Consider the following 21,874-nt stretch of genomic DNA (forward strand, 5'->3'; position numbering starts at 1 on the left):
GATCTCCAGGATGTTGTGACTGTGTGTCTTTTCTACTGTCTTGCTCCGGTTTGCCTCTCACTTTGTCTTCCACCTGTCCTTTGCGGCCAGCCAATGTTTTACACAGAGCTCTTCTTTTTTTATACCCGTCATGTCTGTACAGTAACACCCAGCTCGTTTGCATATCAAAAAGCTCCACAACCAAAGATGTTATGTGAGGACGACGTAAATGTTTTCTTTCATTATTTTACATGCTTAAAGAAAAAACTATTTGGTAAAACTATTAGCCTATTCAATAAAGATGATGAGTGATATAAATAAGCAACATGTAAATTATTCTCAACATTTCAGTCACATAGCTTTAAATAACAACTAAAGCACCGAGGCTTGTTCTGAAGATAAATTACTGTCATGCCAGAGGTACGGATGAATTTAGATGGTTTACAGCTTCTGATCTGCTGGTATTACTTATACCATCTCACTAATCTTGTCTCAACAATAATCCTATATTAATAGAAAGCTTTATTTGTCTGGGTCAAAATGGCAGCGTTGTCTTTTTATACCTCTTTATGGTGGAGTGTTTATTCTGTGGGTGAGGCAGTGGTGGACACACCATATCAAAACGTCATGTAAACATTAACATGAATTAATATCTGAAGTTGGCAAAATCACATGACATTCTGTTGTGTGCTTCTTGACTTTATGTTTATCTCCATAAGTGTTAATGTGTTTCACCCTCCTATACAGATACACCACAAACTGACAATAATCTAAACGCTTATATTAAACTGCTCTCTAGTGGGCAGGTGATGCCACTGCAGTTTCCAGATGCCTTCCAGATGCCTGATGTCTTCATGGCCAGAGTCCGTCCATCCATTCATCATCAACCGCTTATCCTGCGTACAGGGTCGCGGGGGGCTGGAGCCAATCCCAGCCGACACAGTGGTGACTGGGGAGACACACGGGATGATGGGGGAGGGTGGGGCTGGGCTCATTCTAAAATCTATGACCATCTCCACTGTCTTCAGAGCGTGGAGCTCCAGACTGTTCTGGCTGCACCAGGTCATAGATTACAGGGACTCGTCCCCACCACGCTCAGCTGGGGGAGCTTGTCCTGCAGCAGGACCGGGATGATGGTGTTGAAACCATAGCTGAAATCCACAAACAGGATCCTGGTGTAGGTTCCTGGGGAGTGCAGGTGCTGGAGGATGTAGTGAAGGGCCATGTTTACTGCATCATCTACAGACCTGTCGGCTCTGGAGGCGAACTGCAGGGGGTCCAGGAGAGGGTCTGTGATGGATTTAAGTTGGGACAACACAAGGCGCTCAAAAGACTACATTACCACAGTGGTCAGGGCGACGGGTCTGTAATTGTTTCGTCCTTGGTTTTTTGGGGGTGATTCCCAGGAAATTACAAACTATAAAATACCATCAAGAATTCATACAAAACTGCGTTTTTTATCATTGTTGAGCCAGAGGCTGGTGTATTGGCGACATACAGTGCAAGGCATATGCAATAAAAACAAATAAACACTGATTATGATTTCATGGGGACTTTAAAGCTGTTATTTTAAGATTAAAAACTACATAAAGTAGTTTAATTAAAGGAATTCTTCCTCCACCACTCTTACGTTTTTAGCACACTGTCCCTTTAATTGTAAAAAATAAAAAGCATGCGCATGCGCACTCTGCCCCAGGGAGAAGCAAATGCGTCAACTTTTGTTTTTGGACTTTTCTCTTCGAAGTGCTGCGTGTGTACAGGACATGGTGAGTTAACAGACTCTGTTCTTTTCATTTGTTTTGCAGTTGTGTGAAGTGTTAACAGCGTCGAGCCGCCTGCATAAAGACACAGGAAGTTTGTGGTGAAGAGGAAACGGCAGGAAAAGCTGAGATTTAGGGCAGAAAAACATGAAAACACGAAGGTAGTGACGTTGATTTGAGCCCTAAAAAGGGGCGTTTTATGAACAAAGTCCGGTTTGACTCGATAGTTGTCAGATAAAACGACAGTAACGCTGCTGAGCGTTTAACATGAGATTCACCTGCTGTGTGAAATAAAGGAATATTAAATATATCTGCTGAATACTGATCCACTAACTATATGATTGAGTTTTCTTCCCATTATGTCGCGTTTTGTTCACCACATGCCCCCCCCCCCCCCTTTGTTTGTTTATTTTTCAGTGTGCGCACGCGTGTTTGAGGCCTTCACCCAAACTATAAACAATTCAACAAAATACAACATTGCTGTTAAGACGGATTTAAGGCAAATACATCAGAAAGTACACACAGTGCAAAAACTGTGGAAGGAAACACATGTACTCAGTGAGTGCAGTATTACCACCGTGGAAAAACACTTCATCACAAATAAGAGTTCTGCAGAGAGAATCTGCCCTGAATAATCTTCTGAGTTTCTTTGCAAAAAATCTGAATCTGCAAATGAGGCCTGCAACTAACGAGTATTTTCATTGTCATTTGTTTGGTCTATAAAAGTCAGACAATGGTGCAAAATGTCGACCAGTGTTTCCTGAAACCCAAGAAGACGTCCTCAAATGTCCTGTTTGTCCACAACCCAAATATTTACAGTTTACTGTCATAGAGGAGGAAAAGAACCCAGAAGAGATTCACTTTTAAGAAGCTGAAATCAAAGAATTTAGACATTTTTTCTGAAATACTACTTAAAAGATTAATCCATAATCAAAATAGTCGCCCAGTGATTTAATAATTGAGAAATAATCCATTAATGGTTGCAGCTCTGGAGCAAACTAGCTTTAGCTGTCACAAACAGGCAGATACATTCATATTCTTTTATCCTGCTTATTTAAGTTTTTATTTCATCTTCTCTCTCTGAAGCACTTTGTACTTTATGATGTGTGTGTGCTCAGTGTAGAGAAGTCTGAAGAACCGAGTCTGCCACAGTCGAAAAATGAATACAGAAATAAAAAAATATTCATATGTTAAAAAGAGAGACATAAATAAATAAAATTGATTAAATAAAAACTTAAAATGATTAAAACAGGCGCATAAATAAATACATTAAAAATAAGGAAAATAAATAAATAAGGTAATTAATACAAAGGTGAATACATAAAGATGCATATTAAAGAAGATATAACCTATCAATTGATGTCTCATTCTATAATTTATATAATGCTCTTTTATGTAGTTTTGGTGGATTTAATAGGATGTTTATTTCATTTCTGTAAATTAAATCTAATTGTGATCATTTTGACTGAAATTGAACTTAATTTCATTGAGAAACATAATAAAATAATAAAAAAGTTTTTCTTTTGTAGATGTGTAGGCCAGGATATTTCTGCCACAATATTCAATTTAAAATGGTATTTTTACTTTTTGACAAATAGTGCTCCTCCTGCGAAGTTGCAGTAGACAATGTTGAGAGTTAGATAAAATTTCCATCGATTGTTCAGCCCTAGTATAGGCTCCTTAAAATCGTAGCCTACCAGCACTTGAGTAAAAGTACTTGTGTCTTTACTTTTCGACTCACTGCTTTTCTCCAGCAGCATGTTTCACGTTCCAGGTGTGAAAAACACAACAAAACAAGCCAAAACATTTTATGATAAGTCTTCATTAAACTAAGCTTGTGTCCATTTATGAATTTCTTGTGTTGAGATGTAGATATTTGATCTCAGTTGAACTGGTCCAAATGCTTCAGCGCTCTCTGCTCTCTGTGTTCTGAGCCAGAGTGAAGATGAATGAGGACGCCTACGAGGTCCCGGCGAGGACCGAGTACCGCTACCTGGTGCAGGAGGAGGAGGAGGAGGTGCAGTACGTCCGTCACAGACACTACGTGAACCCCCTGCTGGTGCTCTCCAGACGCTGCATCTTCCTCATCTGCCTCGGCGTGTTCTCGCTGCTCTCTCTCGCCGCCTACCTGGCCTACATCGCCCAGACGCTGCCGCCCGGCCTCGCCCAGGTGTCGACAGACTGCGGAGAGTTCAGAGGAAGACACGTGAGTTCAGACTCTCAGCGAGGTCAAGACATGGACATACTGTCCACCTGTACATGTACAAAATAAAATCAGGGCTTTCCTAACGATTATTTTTCAATCGATCAATATAACAACAATTTATTGAGGGTTATTCTTAAGATTGTTGTTTTATTTCTCGATCAGTATAACAAATAATTTATACAAAATTAACATCATAAACTTGTCTCATTAATAATTCAATGTTTTATTTAATCATCCTGAAAAAGAGACACTTAACACTCATTATAGCTACCTGTCTAATGCAAATGAGAGATGTATTTTCTGCATTTTGTGAAGCTGCAGAAAACCAATTTCTTTCATCACTTTACATGCAGTAAGATAATCAATGTGGGACAAAGGAAAAACTGCCACTGTAATAATGTTAGTTGAGGCCGTTTCTCACTCTTTCGTGGCCGTTAAATTAACCAAAAAAACTAAAACGGCACCACGTTGTTGGGTCTCTGTCTAAATTAATCAATGAATCACCCCAACCCTAAGAGAAATATCCAAATGTCCTTACGAGAAAATAAATAACAACCATGAAAATAGTTTTTTTTTTACCTAAAACAAGGTCAAATCTTGACCAATCAAAACCAACAAAGTAGCTAATACTGTTTGCTTTCAGCTTCATGATCGAAATCTCAGATCTCTTCTGTCTCTTATCAGCAGTCCACACGACATCCGTCTTTTACCAGAAATTCATTTTATTCTCAGAAAATTCCAGTTTTTTAATACTCAAATGTGGTAATGCTCTGAACTCAGATTTACTTCCTCGTTTGAACCCCCAGAACCCTCGTTTCACTTTCTTGATGTTGTAACTTCAAGTGCTTATTAAGCAGAAATTATAACAAAGTGGGCCTCAGCATGAAAATAATTTTTTGTGAATATTGTACTTCAGAGGCGCTGAGCTGCTCTGTGCTGCAACAGGAGGGAAACACTGTAATTAGGAGCTGAAGGCAGATTCATGCCTCACTTTGACATTTAGTTGTTCTTATAACTTAACTAAGCTGTTTGTGAAAAGAAAACTTCAGTTTTTATGTCTTAGATGTTATTTTCATAGTTTTACCATCATTCCAGTCTGTAATGATAATAACAATAATAATAATAACAGAGAAGAGACACCACGGAGCAAACCAAGTACTAAGTACAATTTTGAGGTACTTTCCATTTTCTGCTACTTTCTGCTTCTACTCCACTGCATGTATTTGGTACTTTGCAGATTCAGATCAATAATACAAACTATAATTAACAAATACATTCTGATGGATTATTATAGATGAAGCTACCCAGCAGTATATAAAGTATTTAAAATGAGCTTCACCTTTACAAGCTTCAACATTAAAGTGATGAACACATGAATACATCAAGGTTTATAATCCAGTATACTATAAGGGGCCATTCTGTATATTGATGTACATTTTTGGTACTTTTAAGAATTGATTAGGTACTTTTACCTAATAAAAATTTTGAATGCAGCACTATATATAGTATTTCTACACTGAGGCTTTTACCTACATTAAGTACAAGATCTAAGTACTCCTTCCACCCCACCTCTGCTGTTTACTGTAAACTGTGAGTCCACCATCAGCAGGAAAAACTGCAACCTTGTGATGCTTGGAAACATCAGATCTGGGTGAAAATTCAAGTTTAAGCCAACGGCAGGGGTGCGGAGTGAAGGCAGCTGACCGGAGAAAGGGCTGTTAGAGGCTGTCATCACACCACGAGCACAAAGACAAGAAAATACTGAATGACGAGTCACAAATGGGGGCCTGACAGAAAGTTTGGGACCAACATCATCTGCTCCTGCTAAAACATCCAGGTCTTCCTGTGTGAAGTTGGTAAATACAGAAAGCAGTAAGCTTTATGTTTCTCCTTTACTGGTTTATTTCATTTTTGAATCCTTCTTTTGCAGAAACACGGAGCTTACTCCTTTAAGGGCATGCCCTACGCCGCACCACCCGTCGGTGACCTGCGTTGGGCCCCGCCAGCTGAGCCGGTGTGCAGGAGCGAGATCACCGACGCGGGCCGTTTCCGCAGCATGTGCGCTCAGATGCGGCCGATGTCGAGCACGGGGAAGGTGATGGGCCGGGAGGACTGCCTCTTCATCAACGTGTGGACGCCCACGCTGCAGGCCGACGCCAAGCTGCCCGTTGTGGTCTGGATCCACGGAGGATTCCTGCACAAGCTCAGTGGAGGAGAGCAGGGATACTCGCCCACAGAGAAGCTCGCCGCCGACACGGGAACGGTTTACGTCAGCTTCAACTACAGACTCAACGCCTTCGGCTTCCTGGCGCTGGAGATACTGAGAGAAGGTTCTCCAAAAAACACCTCAGGTCAGTCTGCGGCACGCTGTGGGGAGAAAGGTGTGAAGGTGGCTTTCACGTCTGCAGGATCATTGTCAGTTTCACTGGAGCCACATGATCTGAACAGTTCTGGGGGAGTCGTATGAGCAAGCGTCAACCAAACCGCCGAAATACTTTCTTAATTAAACCATACTTTATGAAGACACGGGGGGATTTTCAATAAAGATTGTTAGACCTTATATAGTCAAATTACTTATCTGCTAAAGGACACCTACCTGCCTAACAGCCAACATCACATCTTATTTAGCTGCACTTTATGCGAATGACGTCCGCAGCTGTGTCCATTCAGTTCTGTAGTCCCAGCTAAAAAAATGTTGCACCCCTGGTGGTAATTTGTGGAAGTCTTTTTTTCAGAGGCCATACTAGCTGCTATGTGCGAGGCTGACAATGACAATGCTAATGTAACAGGAGGTGTAATATTTACCACATTCACGAGTTTAGTTTAGAGTGTGATGCGTGCTAACATTTGCTAGTTAGCAGTAAAGCACAGCGGAGTCTGATGGGAATGTCGTTAGATTGGAGTGTTTGGTCATAAATGATTGGTTTGAGGTGGGGTCAGCGATTCTGATCCAATACACGTCTTTTGGTCAGATTCAGTGTATATCTCCTCACGGTGCGCTAGCGGTCTGTTCTGTGTGTGCTGAAAATATGGGAATCAAACAAAGTGGCGGACCTGTTCCAGCCTTTTCAGCCATGATGTGTGGCGACATGAAATGACGGGCCCACCGACATCCAGCTGACTTTCTGGTTCACCGAGACCTGCTGTTGTTGTTAGCTGGAGAAGCAGGAGAGCTGTGAGTGTCGCTGTCTGGAGCTGCTGTGCTGCTCTGGGAACGTCTCGTCCTCTCTGCATGTTAGCTTCATGTTAGCTTCATGTTAGCTTCATGTTAGCTTCATGTTAGCTTCATGTTAGCAACTGTAGCCACAGTTTGCTTAGCAGCACCATTACCAGCTGTGTTGTCCTTCGCTCTGTGTCATGGTGTTTGTAACGGGATTGGATTTCTCCAGAATCACATACCCGACCTCTAAAGGATCACAAAGTTATTACAGTTCATCCAGAGGGGATTGTGAGTATCTGCACTGGTATCAATTCATTTAAGGAGACGTGTGAACTATTTAAGTGAAAACTGTAACCTGATGGTGGTTCTGAGAGGAGGGACACCAGACACCTTTTGTCAGGAAACCAAAACTCTGCCCCATATTCGGACCACGTACTTATCATTATGAGTACAAACTGTGCTTCTGGGATAGTGACAACAATAAATATACTCCAAAATGTCAGCATAGATTAAAAAACTCGTTGAAGTGTAATTGGCAGTTCGCCAAACATATTGCAGAATCTGTTTGCATAAACAGTATACTGTGACAGCCGGTGCTTACTGTAAACTGGGTCTCAGCTTGAGACTCATTTTCAGGTCTCTCTTTGTTATTGTTTGGTGTCACCAGAGGTCAAACGGCAGCGACATTAAAATGCACCAGAGTTTGCATAAACAAGTCTTTACATGCTCTGTTGAAAACACTTATTAGGAAGTAGCTCTAGTAGTTGTTGAACTTCAGAAAGCTTTTAATAGCTTATATTCTTCTGTCACAGTGCTTGTGTTGTGTTAAAGAAGTTATAATGGGGATAGTGGCCACTTTCTTACGAGCTATTTACCACTTCAGCAGACTCTTGAAATATTTATGGTGTTGACACTGTGCTGGTCCCATTGAAGAGAATACTTAATGAATGTTAATGCGAGTTGGATGAATGGAGCTCAGTCTCTTCCATGGTAATGTTTGCATTTTTGCACACTGTGGGTCTGGATAAGTTCTGTTACGTAAATCCGATACGCCTGCTGTGACCTTGATGTGAAGTGACCCGTTAAATGAGAGAGCGCCTCGCGTGACATGATGGGCAGGGCGCACAAGTCCTCTCCATCTTCCAGGAGCCGCCTCTCCCGCGTCCGCATTTCTAATTTTGAATTCTCCTAATTCTGTGGCCCATTTCTTGGCTCCCTCAGCTTAAAAAGAGTTAAATTTAGTAAAAGCTGCCAGAACTGCTGCAGCGGGCTGGGAAATGGGACGCCGGAAACAGTGCCACATCAAAGCAGGTTCTCGCTGCTAATCGATCTCCCCCCGTTTCCATAGGGAACTATGGCTTCATGGACCAGATCGCCGCTCTGAAGTGGGTCCAGAGGAACATCCACGTGTTTGGAGGAGATCCTGGGAAAGTCACCATATTTGGACACAGCTCAGGTACAAAGCCAGTAAAAAAGGTGCATGAAATGTTTCATTGGGCCCTGCGGTGAAAAATACAGTCCTGCCATGAAGGTTTTGATATTTTCCAACAGCTCTAGGATTGACACATTCTGTGCTGTTACAATGATTTGGCTGTGAACAAAGCTCTACCACCAGAGAACTGGGAGCCTGTTTCATTCACCTGCCGTTGTGATTATAAGCAGTCAAGTTAACACCTGGTTCCTCAGCTGCTGCAGCTCCACCGCTGGGACATGCAGAAAAACAAAAATTAGGGAAGGCAACGTACGTGGTTTTTAGTCCAGGTGGGACCACGATTCATTTTCAAGTCAAGTCCTTTTTGTTTATTTATACATACTATATACAAAAGGTTTAGAACGTCCACATTTTTCTAGTTTGTATGTAAATACAAGTAGTTAAGGTCCAGTTAAAAACCTTAAGTGCTACAAAGTAAGCAGCTAACTGCCAAAGTTAAAAAATGTAAGACATTTCCTGCAGCAGTGGAAGGAAATTAAGCCTTGAACACATTTCTACAGTAAACACATTGGAACAGCCTGTTAATACACCCTCAGAGGCTTTATTTGTAATATATTAGATGTATTATATATGCAATCCCCATGCTGTCTGATCAGCATCTTGATATGCCAAACCTGTGAGGTGGATGGATTATCTCGGCAAAGGAGAAGTGCTCACTAACACAGTTTTTGACAGATTTGTGAACAATGTTTGAGAGAAATAGGCCTTTTGTGTACATAGAGAAAGTCTTAGATCTTTGAGTTCAGCTCAGGGTGAATGGGGGCAAAAACAAAAGTGTTGCCTTTATAATTTTGTTCCCTTCCTCTAAAGGGTCTCGGTGCAGGGGGTGCAACCCTTTGACAAGTTCAGATCTGCCCGAACGAATCGTACCGAGGCGAGGAAACGAACCGGGGTCCGATTTTAACCGGACTAAACAATGCAAGGGTTGTTTATGCATCAACGTGACAAACTAAAGAGTTCGAACCGGACCTGTGGGTGACACAGATTCTCGTTCATGGCTGACGTGTTTAACTTGTTTTCTTTCTGTGGCCTGTGGAAGGTGGGACATCAGTGTGGACGCTGATGATGTCTCCGCTGGCGAAGGGTCTCTTCCGTGCGGCGGTGGACATGAGCGGCTCCTACGTCTACAATGCGACGCTTGAACAGGCCGAGACCGACAACCTGGTGTTCCTGAAGAAGACGGGCTGCAGAGACCGGAGCTGCCTCCGACGTCTCTCCGTCAGTCAGATCCTGCAGGTTGGACTCAGTTTTTGTGTAAAGTCGGTGCAAAGGGCTCCTTCTGGCAGTAATTAAAACACTCTCAAAACACTAGTTAATCTCTTTAATTTTCCCTTTAATATTTGGGAATGTCATAAAATACCTGAATTGTAGCTCATCTTTATGATTTAATGAGACACTTTGATACACTTTTAAAATTGCTCTCTACTGTTGAGGGATTACAGTGTCACATGCAGGTATTAGAGCACCTGAGTGCTTCTTAATTTTACTGTGAGAGTTAATGAAGAAATTAGACACTAAAGTTAATGGGGGGAAAAATTAATTTTTAAACTTTGCAGCCATAACTTATCAAAGGTATTCCACATCTTCTCTCAGAAACCGCTATTAAGATTTATAAAATCAAAGATCCTCTGCAGAGAAGCAAAATTAGAGTCATTTTTAAAAAGAGCTTCTGTTCAACATCTCGCCGTAACTTTAGAGTGAATTATGAATAATGTATTTTATGAAATGCAAAAACATACGAGCCCAGTCAGGAATAAAGATGATGACTTGAACTTTTATAAGTGCAGCAGTCATCGTACTGTCATCACTGTTATTAGGTTTTAAAATGTCACCTTAAATTTTTCTAGCTGCCACTCAGGTGGATTCCCAGACTTTTTATTCAAATGGTTTTTTGCAAGATTTCTTATGAGATACTGGACTTTTTTTCTTAATTTGTCCCATAAAAGAAACCTGAGTGAAATATTGATTTAATAAGGTTGAAGGTTTTTTTGATGGTTAATTCTCAGTTCAAACGCAGTGATGTATCCCAGATTGAACTGTAGTATATTTTGGCTCAATCCCACACAGCAGAGTGCCAAATGTGCTTTAATCCGCTGCTGAAAATAGTCCCTAACAAAGAAGCTACTTCCTCCTGTTTGAGTAACACTTGCTAAAAGCCATTGTTTTCCAGCTGTTTGAGGAAATTACTGAGCAGTTTTTAAAATGAAACTACAGTATATATTTGTGAGGTGTGTTTTTTTTTTTTTTTTTTAAATATTTACATCTTCAGAATTATTCACAGAAAACTGATCTTCATCCTGATGAACTTTAGAAGTTTTATAAAAGAAAGTGGCTACTAACTGAAAGGGAAATAGGAAAACCTTTTTATTTTAAATTTAATAAGCTGAAGAAAGGTAAATAACTGATAAGAAGTAAAAGTAAAAGAATAAAGCTTTATATTTCTTTTAACAATCCATTTTAATCATTTACCTGACTGTATTATTTATAAATGAAACCTTTTACTGACCCCAAAGCACATAAAAAAGAAATTGCAAGCTCCTAAAGTGGTTCTGTAACAAGAAGAGACGACACAAAGAGGTAAAGTTAGACAAAGATGGTTCTTCGTTTTACTGTATGATTAAACACTACAGTTGTTCTAAAACTTGTGTGCTCGCTCATGTTTTCTTCTCCCCGTATCTGCACAGTCAGCCTGCTCAGCAAAATGTTTTAATAATCAGGCATCCATCCACCACTACTTGAATTTTTAAATTTCTTTTATTGCGCCAGAGAAGTGTTGCAGAATAGAAAATATGTACACATACATTTATACCCAGACAGTACAGCCATATGGCAAAATACATAAATCTTATATTGTATTGTAGTATTTATTAGTGGCAGTAATATTTTAATATTCATTATATCATAATCATAGTTACTACTGTTCTAGTAACTATTGTTTTTATAAACATCACAAGTGTAGAATTATTCAGATTACGACAAAACCATAAAAGCAAAAAATAAAACGACTTGAAACAAGAACTTGTAGAACTTGAATGTAAAATGCAAAACACTAGGCTAATAGTATAAGTCTGAATTTCACAGGCATAAACGTCAGTTTATTCCAGCTCTATTTTCTTCTCTCTGAACCTTTTAATCCAAAAGTCAAACTGCACAAACTCCTTTTTCCTTCCCAGAACATCCCGTGGCAGGAGTACCCCTCCTGGGCAGCGGACGATCTAACAGATCTCCCCGTTAAAGGGCGCTTCATCGGCCCGGTGGCAGTGGTGGACGGATACGTCCTCGAAGCTCCACCTTTTGAGGTGTGGGAGAAGAAAGGCGACCACAGCGACGTTCCTTTCCTCATCGGGACGACAGAGCAGGAGGCGGACTACAGGTGAGCGCTCATCTGGTTCGGGTTCATCGCTGTCGAGTGTTACTGTGATCAAACTGTACTCAGCCCTCTGTGTTTCCTCTGCAGCCCCCCGGCTGAAAACATCTCCATGTGGACGTGGAGCGACTACCAGTGGTTTGTAACAGGTAACAGCTGCTGTGGGAACATGAATGACACTATTGATGACTCTTAAGATAAAGCACGACTGATGAATGAATAATGTTTCCTGCTGAATGATGGCTGTTGTGGGGGACAGAAAAGGATCAGTATGTAAATGGAGGTTATACCAATTAGAAAACAAACTTTGAAGTATGTTTTCTCTCGTTTGGTGGGTTTGTCAAATCAGCAGCGACTTTTCTATAAACACAGGCATGTCAGAAGGGCAGTGAAGTGCAGTGCGCCTTCATACACACAGCAGGTTGTCCGTTTTTAAGTAAACATTTTGCTACGTGGTGTTGTGGCTGAACTCTGGTCTGGACACAGCGTTTATTGCTGTGACAACCGCTTAGAGGCACAGGAAGCCAAAAAAGGTTGACGTGCAGGTAGGGCTGGACAATAAAACAATAAAAATAATTATCGCGATATAATTTTTTTTCAGTAACAATATAACAAATGTTCACTAAATATTCAGTATTCGGACTTAATTTTTTATTAAGATGTTTATTTGTTGAGGAAAAAGGACTGAAATTTTTTTTTACTTAATTTTACTTGTGCATATTTGTTGACAAAGTTTTATCATAATTGTTTTCAATGTTCTACCTCAGATTTGTGAAGTGATCCACTGTTTGTGTTGAACATAAAGAAAAGTTTAAACCCCAGTTACCCATCAGCTTTCTTCAGCTTTCACTAAGGGGCAAAAATCAGCCTTTAAACTCGAAAGAAATAACGATTTGATACTTATCGTGATAATTATCGAAAGCATTTTTGGCCACATCGTCCGGCGTGAACCTGATCGGTGTCTGTTGGTGGGATTGATGCTCCAGGCAGAAGAAGCTCCATAAAGAAAGGTTTTGATCAGAACGACGCAGAGTTTCACTCGGGGAGTATGTGACATGACAGAAGATAAAGACGCTCTCTGTTTCACTGGGATGTTTGGTTTCGGTTATTATGTTGACCCCCAACTGCCCCGCAGTCATGTCTGTCACCCCAGTCCTTTAAACATAAAACAACAAAAAAAACATTTAGACCGTAGCATATCAAATGTTTAGGTCCTCGCATTCAACTTTTAATGTGGTTAAATTTGTCTGCTCTCTCTGGACTAGCTTTACACTAGATTACATAGTACACAGTGCAAGATTACATAATAGTGTATGTTTAGTTTGACCTTCAGGACAGTCGACTGTAAATCACTGGACTTTCTCACACACTCTGCAGCAGAGGAGAAAGCCAGCTTTGTCTATTGCTGGTTTAGGTGTTAGTGTTAGCATGTTATGCTAGCTAATGTGCACAGGAAGGTGTTGAATATTTAATGTTTTGCTGTGGCCAAGTGTGTTAGATTGCCTTTAGCCATGGGGACAGTTTTTGCTCTTAGAAGTAATGAAAAGGTCTAAAGAGTCGTTCAATTATAATCTTTACTCAGCAGAGACTCCTGGAAGGCTTTGTGTTGTTCGCAGTGAATATTTCTAGATGAGGTCATAAAAAAGGCGTCCTCGTTCAAACGTGGAGACTGTTCTGTTGTTTGGCTGTTTCCTTTCTCATCTAGCCTGGTGGATTAAGAATTTATTTCAACCAAAGCAGAGTTGGTGATTGTTGGAACAGTGGAAAGGCCAACAAAGTGAAGTGTCTTGATCTGTGAGCTAAAAAAAACTATTTTTGTCAATGGAGTCTGGTGGCGAGCGAGAGCAATGTAACGGCTGTTTGGGGTTAAACAAAAGTCACCTTGCTGTAGAACAAAACGATCTCTCTCTGTAGGGATCCTTTTCCATAATGTTACCAAAATAACAATTTGAGCCTGTCGGTGGCAAAATGGAAGCACTTTTACTGGACGCACTTCGACGGGTACATTTGTCCAAGGGTTATGCTCCAGCCGTTGCAGCTGCCGGCTGAGGCATGCAGCCCGAAGATTTTCACCTCTGACACTGGTTTGGTTAAAAGAAACTCTTAACGCACAGAGTTGGTGATTGTTGGAACAGTGGAAAGTCTAACCAAGACAGTTTTGGTGAGTTTTATTTTGCTTCTGTCCAGTTTCTAATCGAGGTAAATTTACTGTTTTTGTCAATGGAGTCTGGTGGGCCGTAGCAGCCTTTTGTTTTGGTCTGAGAATGTGCTGCTCTAGTGTGACGACTAGTTGCAGTTAATGTTGTGCATAGCACCTTTTTTTTTTTTTTTAAAGACATAACTAAGATGTTCTAACTTCAGGACCTGCCTGTGGTTACTGACCCTGCTGCGTGTAGCCTCTGTAAATATCTTCAGTGTCTCGTCCCGTCACCTCTCCGCTCCACACAGAAAAACTTCGGACCTTCAGAGAGGATCTCCCCAAAGAGGCGTTGAACCTGTATCCGACCTCCGCCCCCTGCCCCACCGCAGACCGCTGTCCAGAGAGGGCCTACACCACCATGGTGTCCGACATCCGGGTCACCTGTCCCAGCAACGAACTGGCCTCGAGGGCGGCAGGTAAACTCAAAAAAGCTTTTTTCTTTCCATATTAAAGTGCTTTAAATCTGCTCTGTTTAAGATTCTGCAACTGCTTCTCCTGCAGCCCTGCTGATTCTCTGTCCTGCCAGGAAGTGAATTGAAACCTAGCTTGTTTCCTAGGATTAAAACGGATCAGTGATTGCTGATGATTAAAGGGCTGCATTAAAAACCAGAAGGGCTCTGGGTCCTGTGGATCAGAGCCCTGATAAATGAGCCAAAATATGCCTCAATTTATTCACTCTCTTTTACAAGAGTAAGAACAGCAACTTTAAACATAACAAAATATGAGTCAGTATGCCAAGTCTGTGTTTTATTTCTACAGCCCAGTATAACCAAATATAAGTTTGCCTTCTGGGGCTTTATAGTCTGTACAGCATACGGCACCCTCTGTCCGTAGAGCTTCGTCTCGTATGTTAAAATACTGTATGTGTTTTGAATACAGCCGTGTTTTGAATGTCTTCGTGTCCACAGGGAACAATTTATTGGTCTCAGTAAAGCCGGCCGTGCTTTCTGTGCTCACAGCTGAAGTAAAATGGTCTCCCTTCATGCAGCACATTAGTATATTAGAGCATGCATTACAAGTTGTTTTTATTCTGAATAACAAATTTAGGCCGACGTCCCGCTGTGTAACGTATGCAGCTCCTGAATGAGTTTGCACTGCAGCAGAATTGGGCTTAATGTAGGTTTTGTGTCCGTGGGGTTTGTTAAGCTCACTCTGCAGTGAAGCTCGGACTAAACTGACATTTAGACATCCTGAGAGAAGTATTTATTTTTCTGGATGATTGTTTTGTTTTTATGTTATGCAGTCTGGATTGAAGATTGAATAAGGTTGTTTTTTTGATGGCTCATGCCATTTAGCATTTTCAGCAGCTTCTCAAACTGCAGGACGTTTTAGCTCAAATATTCAATGAAAGCCAAATTCAACAAAGCAGCATAAAAACACAAGTGATCTATGTTTTTCTTAGAACAGCTCATAAATGACTCGAACCAGCAGTGACTGTATCTACTAACAAGACCTTGTGTCGCTTCTTCCTCTGAGCCTTAGAGCTCCTTTGTTTATCCAGAAACTATTAAAACCCATCAGTGAGCCTCGCAGCTGCACTGGGTCACATGTTCCTTCATCACCCTGAACACACACACTAGTTTATTTCATAATTATGGTCAAATTAAGAAAGATTCCAGAGTTACTGATTCGTTGAAACCTCCCCTGTCTGCAGCGGCCCTCAACAGTCCTGTGTATCGATATGTGGGGACGCACACGCCATCGGGACCGGTCAACACGACCGGCGATCTGCTGCCGTTCCCAAGCCGCTTCGCCTTTCACAGTCTGGACGCCGTGGCTTTCTTCGGAGGACTGGAGTTCTTCCTGGGCAAGCCGCTCTCTGACAAAGACAAGAGCTTCCAGGATCTCATCACACGCCACCTCACCAACTTTGCCAAAACAGGTGCAGATGCTTCCTGCCTGGTTTCTTTTCCTCCTGTAGCTGTAAAAGGTTATAAGTTAGTGTTTGATACTCACTAGATTTGATGTGTTACGTTTTCCACTGTGTTCTGGATTCAAAAGCTAAATTAGATTTCCTTTGAATTATATATTTTAGATTTAATTATTATTATTATTATTATTCATTAGTATGATTTAAAATAAATCTACCGAGGAAGGTCAGTAGATGTCAGCAATGCCTGGTGCACACTAGAAGATTTTCAAATCTTAACCATAGACTGTATAAAAGAAGTGGGCGTAGTCACTGTGATGTCACCCGTTGTTTGTGAACTACCGTTTTGAACCCTCGAGTTTAGCATTTTGGCCGTCGCCATCTTGTTTTTTTTGGCAACCTGGCACTGGATGCGACCATATTTGGACGACCGGGTTGAGCTAGCTAGCTTGGTTAACAAGGTGCTTCGGTAATTCACATTAACTGATATTTACCAGGATGCTGATTTTAGTTAGGCTTAAAAGAAAACGTACTTACCCGCCCTGAAGCCTCCCCTGCTTCCTGGTCTCTGTTCCTCTAAATGGGACCATAATTTACTAAATGAACATGATGCTGTGTTGAAGAAGACTTGAAACTAGCGACTGAGACCAGAAACTCATCAGGAAAGCGTTTACTGAGGGAATAAATCAGCTGACAAGTAGAAACATTTTCAGTGGTGGAAAGTTATTGTATTTTTTTCCGGTATTTTTATTTGTTGCGACTTTACTTTGACTTCGCTACACAAATATTGACTTTTTCCTCCGTTACATTCTGCACGAGACCTCGTTACACTGTTGTTATTAGCTGCCTGAGTGGAGCAGCGCTGAAAAACAAATGTAAACTGATAAAACAGACTCGGCGCGAATCAATGTTGTGCTGAGCTGAACGGCCCCACCTCACTTTCCTGTCAAAGGTGAATGCTAATGTTTACAACTTTGAGAGGATGAAGAGGGACTATCCTTCTAGGCACAAGAGGAAAAAAAACTCAATGAGAGTGAAGTGCGGGAACAGCAGTCAGGTAGACTTGTTCTCTGCAAGTCTGATGTAGATCACGCTTAGCCTAATGTGCAGCTGCAGTGAATCTCTCCGTCTGTCCGTCCTGCTAACCAGCTGAGCAGTGCAGCTTTGCATAAAAGCGTCTGCCAAATAAGTAAATGTCTGTGTCTTGGTTGCTTACCAGACTGTGATGGGGATGAAAGCTAAACGCGCCTCATATAACGCTCGCCACGCGGCTCCTCCGACACGCCCTCAGAAACAGCGAGCTGCAGCACACAGCTCTCCTCTCCCTTCCAAACACTAGCTACCCTCCAGGCAGTCAGTGGACAGAAAGTTGTTCCTGTGATGTAGAGACAGAGCTCAGTTAAAACTTTATGGATACAGATTAATAACTCACCGCTCTGAAACTCTCGCTCCAGTCCGTGTTGCCGAGCCGTTTACCGGCTTCTCGCCGACCCGCCCTTCTCTGCTTCTGATTGGCTAGTAGTCCTTAACTAGGAACTGAGCATGTGCAGCTCCCAACAAAGATCATTTAGAGACAAGATGTATCACTCCATAGCTAAAACGAAGCCTTCAACACAGGCTGGAAAGAGGAGCTGCAGCAATGTGCAGTATGACAAAAATATAACCATGTAAACCTGCTCTGGTACAACCTCTAAATAAGATGAGGAACATGAGCAGAATACCAGCTCTTTAAATGTTTTAAAAACAGGTACGTTTTTTACTTTAACTTGAGTAACATTTATCATGTGGTATCTGTACTTTTACGTACTGCTCATTTTCTCATAGACTTCTTTACAATCACATTTCTTTCTGCAACCAGTGGAGTCGCCCCCTGCTGGCCGTTAGAGAGAATACAAGTTTAAGACACTTCGCTTCACTTTTCAGACCCGGGGGTTCCTGCTTTATCTTAACTGATTTTTAAAATCATCAATCTCAGACGTAACGACAGAATTAACCTATTTTTAATATTTTAATCTGAACGCACACTCCAGACGATTCAGTCCAGACGCAGGACCACACACTTGATATTAAACGTTTTCAGAGTGGCGGTTCCGGGGACGTGCTGTGTTTTGCACAGAAAAACAAAAGAAGAGAATCAAACACTTGAGGTTTGAGGCTTGAGGGAATTTATACTTTTTATAGGGGGGTATATAAATACCAAACATAACGACCTTAAAGGTTCAGTGTAAAATTTAGTGGCATCTGAGACAGCAGAGAGTGGCCAGTCAAGAAATGAGGTTTCTTTAGGTAGAAATTATATTTACTTATTTATTTTTTAAATCACATGGTAGTGTGAGTTGGCCACTGACAGACAACATGGAAGGTGTCTGTGGTTATGTAGATGAAAATGTCTCATTCTAAGGTCATAACAACATAATGGTTTATTATTTAAGGTCTTTATACACCACTGAAAACATAGTTATGCACACACTGAACCTTTTTTAAGATTATCTCTGTAAACCCTTCACACTGATCTAGCCCATGGATGCACATGGACACATGGGTATTAAAATAATAAACTATAAATCAAGTACATACCAGACAGCGTGTGATTCTGATTTAACACAAATCAGAACTCCAGGTGGGATCAGGAATTTGACTGAAGCTAATCTTTGGAAAACTCTTGCAACTAGTGATTGATGACACTCTGTCTAACAGGTAAGATGGAGGACGAGTGGCCAGAATACCCAGCAGCGACTGCTCTCCTGTCAGACAAGCTGTTGGTGGTAAAGAACTACTCTGCTGTTCGCTGTCAGCTGTGGAAGATGAACGGCCTGTACGCCTACGCCTGGATGAACTGACCACAGACGACAGCGTCCTTCTGACCACCCAGTTATTCATCACTAGACTTTCTTAACGTCACTCCTTTTTTAAAGTTTGAAAACACATCGTAAGTAGAACATTTTGTCAGTTTGAGGTCAGTTTGACTTTGTTGTGTTGTGAAATATAAACAGCATATCTGTGTTGAAATATTTCCAGAGCTCCAAAATGACAAAAAAAAACAAAAAACCATAATATTTTCACTGAAGCTCCCGTGGAAGCTCCGTTATTTGTCCGGTGCTCCGTCCCAGACCGACAACTTACTGAACTCTCTGTTGAGCTGGAGGTTAGTTAAAAAGTGTTTTTTTTTTGTTTGGTAATTTGGGTGAACTGGCCCTTTAACAGGCTGGAGGTGACCACACATTAAACTGGGAGTATGTTAAGGAGCCTGGAGGAAACCTGTAGACCACCGTGTGCAGTCGAGTTGTTGAGTGTAAGTTGTTCTGATTTGGTAATTGAGCCTGTGTTACATTAAGAAAGATCTGAGTGAGCTGTCTTTGATTTGATTGCCAGTAGGATATGACCAACACAGCGAGTCACCTCCACCTCAACCCTCTGCAGCCTTGTTTCAGCTCAGTGAGTCGTGGGAAGATTCACCTGCATAATTTTCTGTGGGAAAACCTTTTAAAATGGTTATGTTGTGATCAAAGATGTGTCCTTGCATCACGACAATATTTAAGTTAAAATGTGATTTTTGATGCACATTTCTTAAACAGATATTGCACCTCCTGTGATTTGAATATTGCAGTAGACCTTAATTGTTCAGCCCGTATAGCTGCCCCCGGTTTACTGTGCATCAGTTAGTTCATCAAAGCTTTATTCAGAAATATGCACCATGTAGGCACAATAAAGTAAAACTTATGCAGGACCTGCTTCGGTTGAATGGTGCAAGTTCTCTAACAAATATGCAGGGGGGGAGGCCGAGTAAACACTCTTTATCACGAGTAAACTAAACAATCAGCAGGGTCCCTTTAATCAGAATCCTTTTGAGGTTCCAGCAGGTCCAGGGTCCCAGTGCAGTAGGTATCTGGGTCTTGTTGAATGCACCATGTTTGGAGATTGAGCTCGAGGGATTGTTCTTTATCTCTGAGTTGAAGCATGTGATAAGGCCCACTTTTCCAGACTTTACAGGCTGACGGCTCTGTAGTCATTGAAAAGAAGATGCTGACAGTGATCATGTGACTGAATTTCCCTACTTGGGTCACGAGATAAATGAACCGTCTCCATGAAGGCCATGAGATGTGGCTAAAACCTCCGTGTGGAAACTTTATAGCTTTGCTTTACTAAAAACTGCTGCATTTATGTAAATATTAGGTCAGTAAGGGATGAAATTAAATCATTAAATATGAATTTATAAGTCAGTTAATCAATAACAGTTGACAGTTAGTCAATAAATAGTTGCTTTTAAATACATTCATAAGTAAATTTCACACTTCAGGAACTTAAGCTGCTCCGTCAATAACCGACCCGGTGCGTGAACATGTGACGCAGCAACTTCCTGTTAACAGTCAGCCTTAAGTAGTTAAAGGTGGGGTCAGTGATTCTGATCCAGTACACGTCTCTCTGTCAAAATCAGCAAAAATCTCCTCATGGTCCGCCACCTGTCCGCTCTGTGTGCGCGCTGGTGTTTGGACTCCGTGGATGGGAAACAAACAACGTGGCGGACCCCTCCGCACTAAGCTAATCCAGCCGGGATTTCAGGGAGCGTTAAATGACTTGCCAGTGGACATTTATTAACCCACAACTCGGCTAACGTTGGCTGCTTTACTTGCTGTGTGGCGGTTCTCTCTGTATCATGGTGTTTTGTTCTGGTGTTGGATTTCTCCACAGTCGCTTACTTCGGCCCTTTTTAAAGGGATTTTGGCTCACCGGTCGGTGAAAACACCGAGATTCAGTTTCTTGCCAAGTAAAGTTGACTTCAAATTGAAATTGAAATTCAGGGAAATAACAGAAGGGATGGTGGGACACGTAGTGACCTCGGTGTTGTGTTAACCTGTGAATGTGCCGCTGACTCACAGGATGTTTTGTGAACTGCTGTTTGTTTGCACTGATTCATACTCTGAACGCTTGGCCACTAAGTCTTTGCACCTTCCTGACAACATGATTAACGTGTATATTTTGTTGCAGTCACAGACACAGTGTCGCTGATTCAACCAGGTTGTGAGTTTATTAACTTTTTCTTCCTGTTGTTGTTATTCCAGATGTTTATATGAAGCTGTTTTGTGAATCAGATCATTTAACAGAGTTTGAACCAAACTCTGTCCCAGCTTATGCCACGTGGTTCTTGTTATCCACTCTGTATTACTTTTGTTTTATGGTTTGTAAACTTTTATTTTTATTATGCTTAATTAAACTTTTCTTGTGTGCTGATGCAGCGAAATGTCATCACTCTTTAAACACTGAATAAATTGACACCACATGATTGAGTTGAATTTCATGTATGTTTGTTTTAGACATTGGAAAACATTTGTTATGAGTGGAGTTTTCGGTTTTGGATTCGGAGTCGGACCCTTTCACAGCACCCAAGGACGCTTTACACATAACTACAGAGACAGAACAATAAAAAGTCATTCAGGATTGAATGCCTTTGTAAAGAGATGTGTTTTTAGAAGATGTCCAGAGAGATTTCGTACATCTCTCAAATCTCCTTCCACATCTGCTGCTCACATTGTCCTGCCCTCGCCGTGTACGTGCAGTGCGGCGAAATAAAAACACTTCAGATGGAGTCTGAGGTCCGCAGACGTTTTTCCTGCAGTAGACCCGGTTATTATTAGATTGACATTGAAATTAACTGGCAACGACTTTGATCGCTTAAGACATTTGTTGCAAGTAAAAACATTTCATTGTTCCAGCTTCACAAGTGTGAAGATTTGCCACAATTATTTTAATTTATTTGTAATGACATTGAGCTTTTAACTGTTAGACAAAACAAGCATTGTGAAGGTGTCACTCTGGGTATTTCTCACTATTTTAAGAATTTA

General features: G+C 41.3%; 1 protein-coding gene and 1 long non-coding RNA gene across 2 annotated transcripts; one reads left to right on the forward strand and one right to left on the reverse strand.

The window, feature by feature from the left end:
* Positions 1–1,674: 1,674 nt before the first annotated feature.
* On the forward strand, positions 1,675–21,315 carry si:ch211-71n6.4 (para-nitrobenzyl esterase). Its single transcript, XM_046032347.1, has 10 exons — positions 1,675–1,745; positions 3,678–3,945; positions 5,876–6,296; positions 8,454–8,561; positions 9,637–9,833; positions 11,771–11,970; positions 12,055–12,113; positions 14,413–14,580; positions 15,819–16,046; positions 18,732–21,315. The coding sequence occupies exons 2-10, from the start codon at positions 3,685–3,687 to the stop codon at positions 18,872–18,874; spliced, it is 1,785 nt and encodes a 594-aa protein (XP_045888303.1). The 5' UTR covers positions 1,675–1,745; positions 3,678–3,684; the 3' UTR covers positions 18,875–21,315.
* LOC123958758 lies at positions 11,339–17,520 on the reverse strand. Its single transcript, XR_006822155.1, has 3 exons — positions 17,467–17,520; positions 14,347–16,085; positions 11,339–12,123 (listed from the first exon to the last, which is right to left on the reverse strand). It is a non-coding gene; the product is annotated as an uncharacterized LOC123958758 (long non-coding RNA).
* Positions 21,316–21,874: the final 559 nt, after the last annotated feature.

The sequence above is a fragment of the Micropterus dolomieu genome, linkage group LG20 (genome assembly GCF_021292245.1).
Source record: "Micropterus dolomieu isolate WLL.071019.BEF.003 ecotype Adirondacks linkage group LG20, ASM2129224v1, whole genome shotgun sequence".
NCBI classification, from domain to species: domain Eukaryota; kingdom Metazoa; phylum Chordata; class Actinopteri; order Centrarchiformes; family Centrarchidae; genus Micropterus; species Micropterus dolomieu.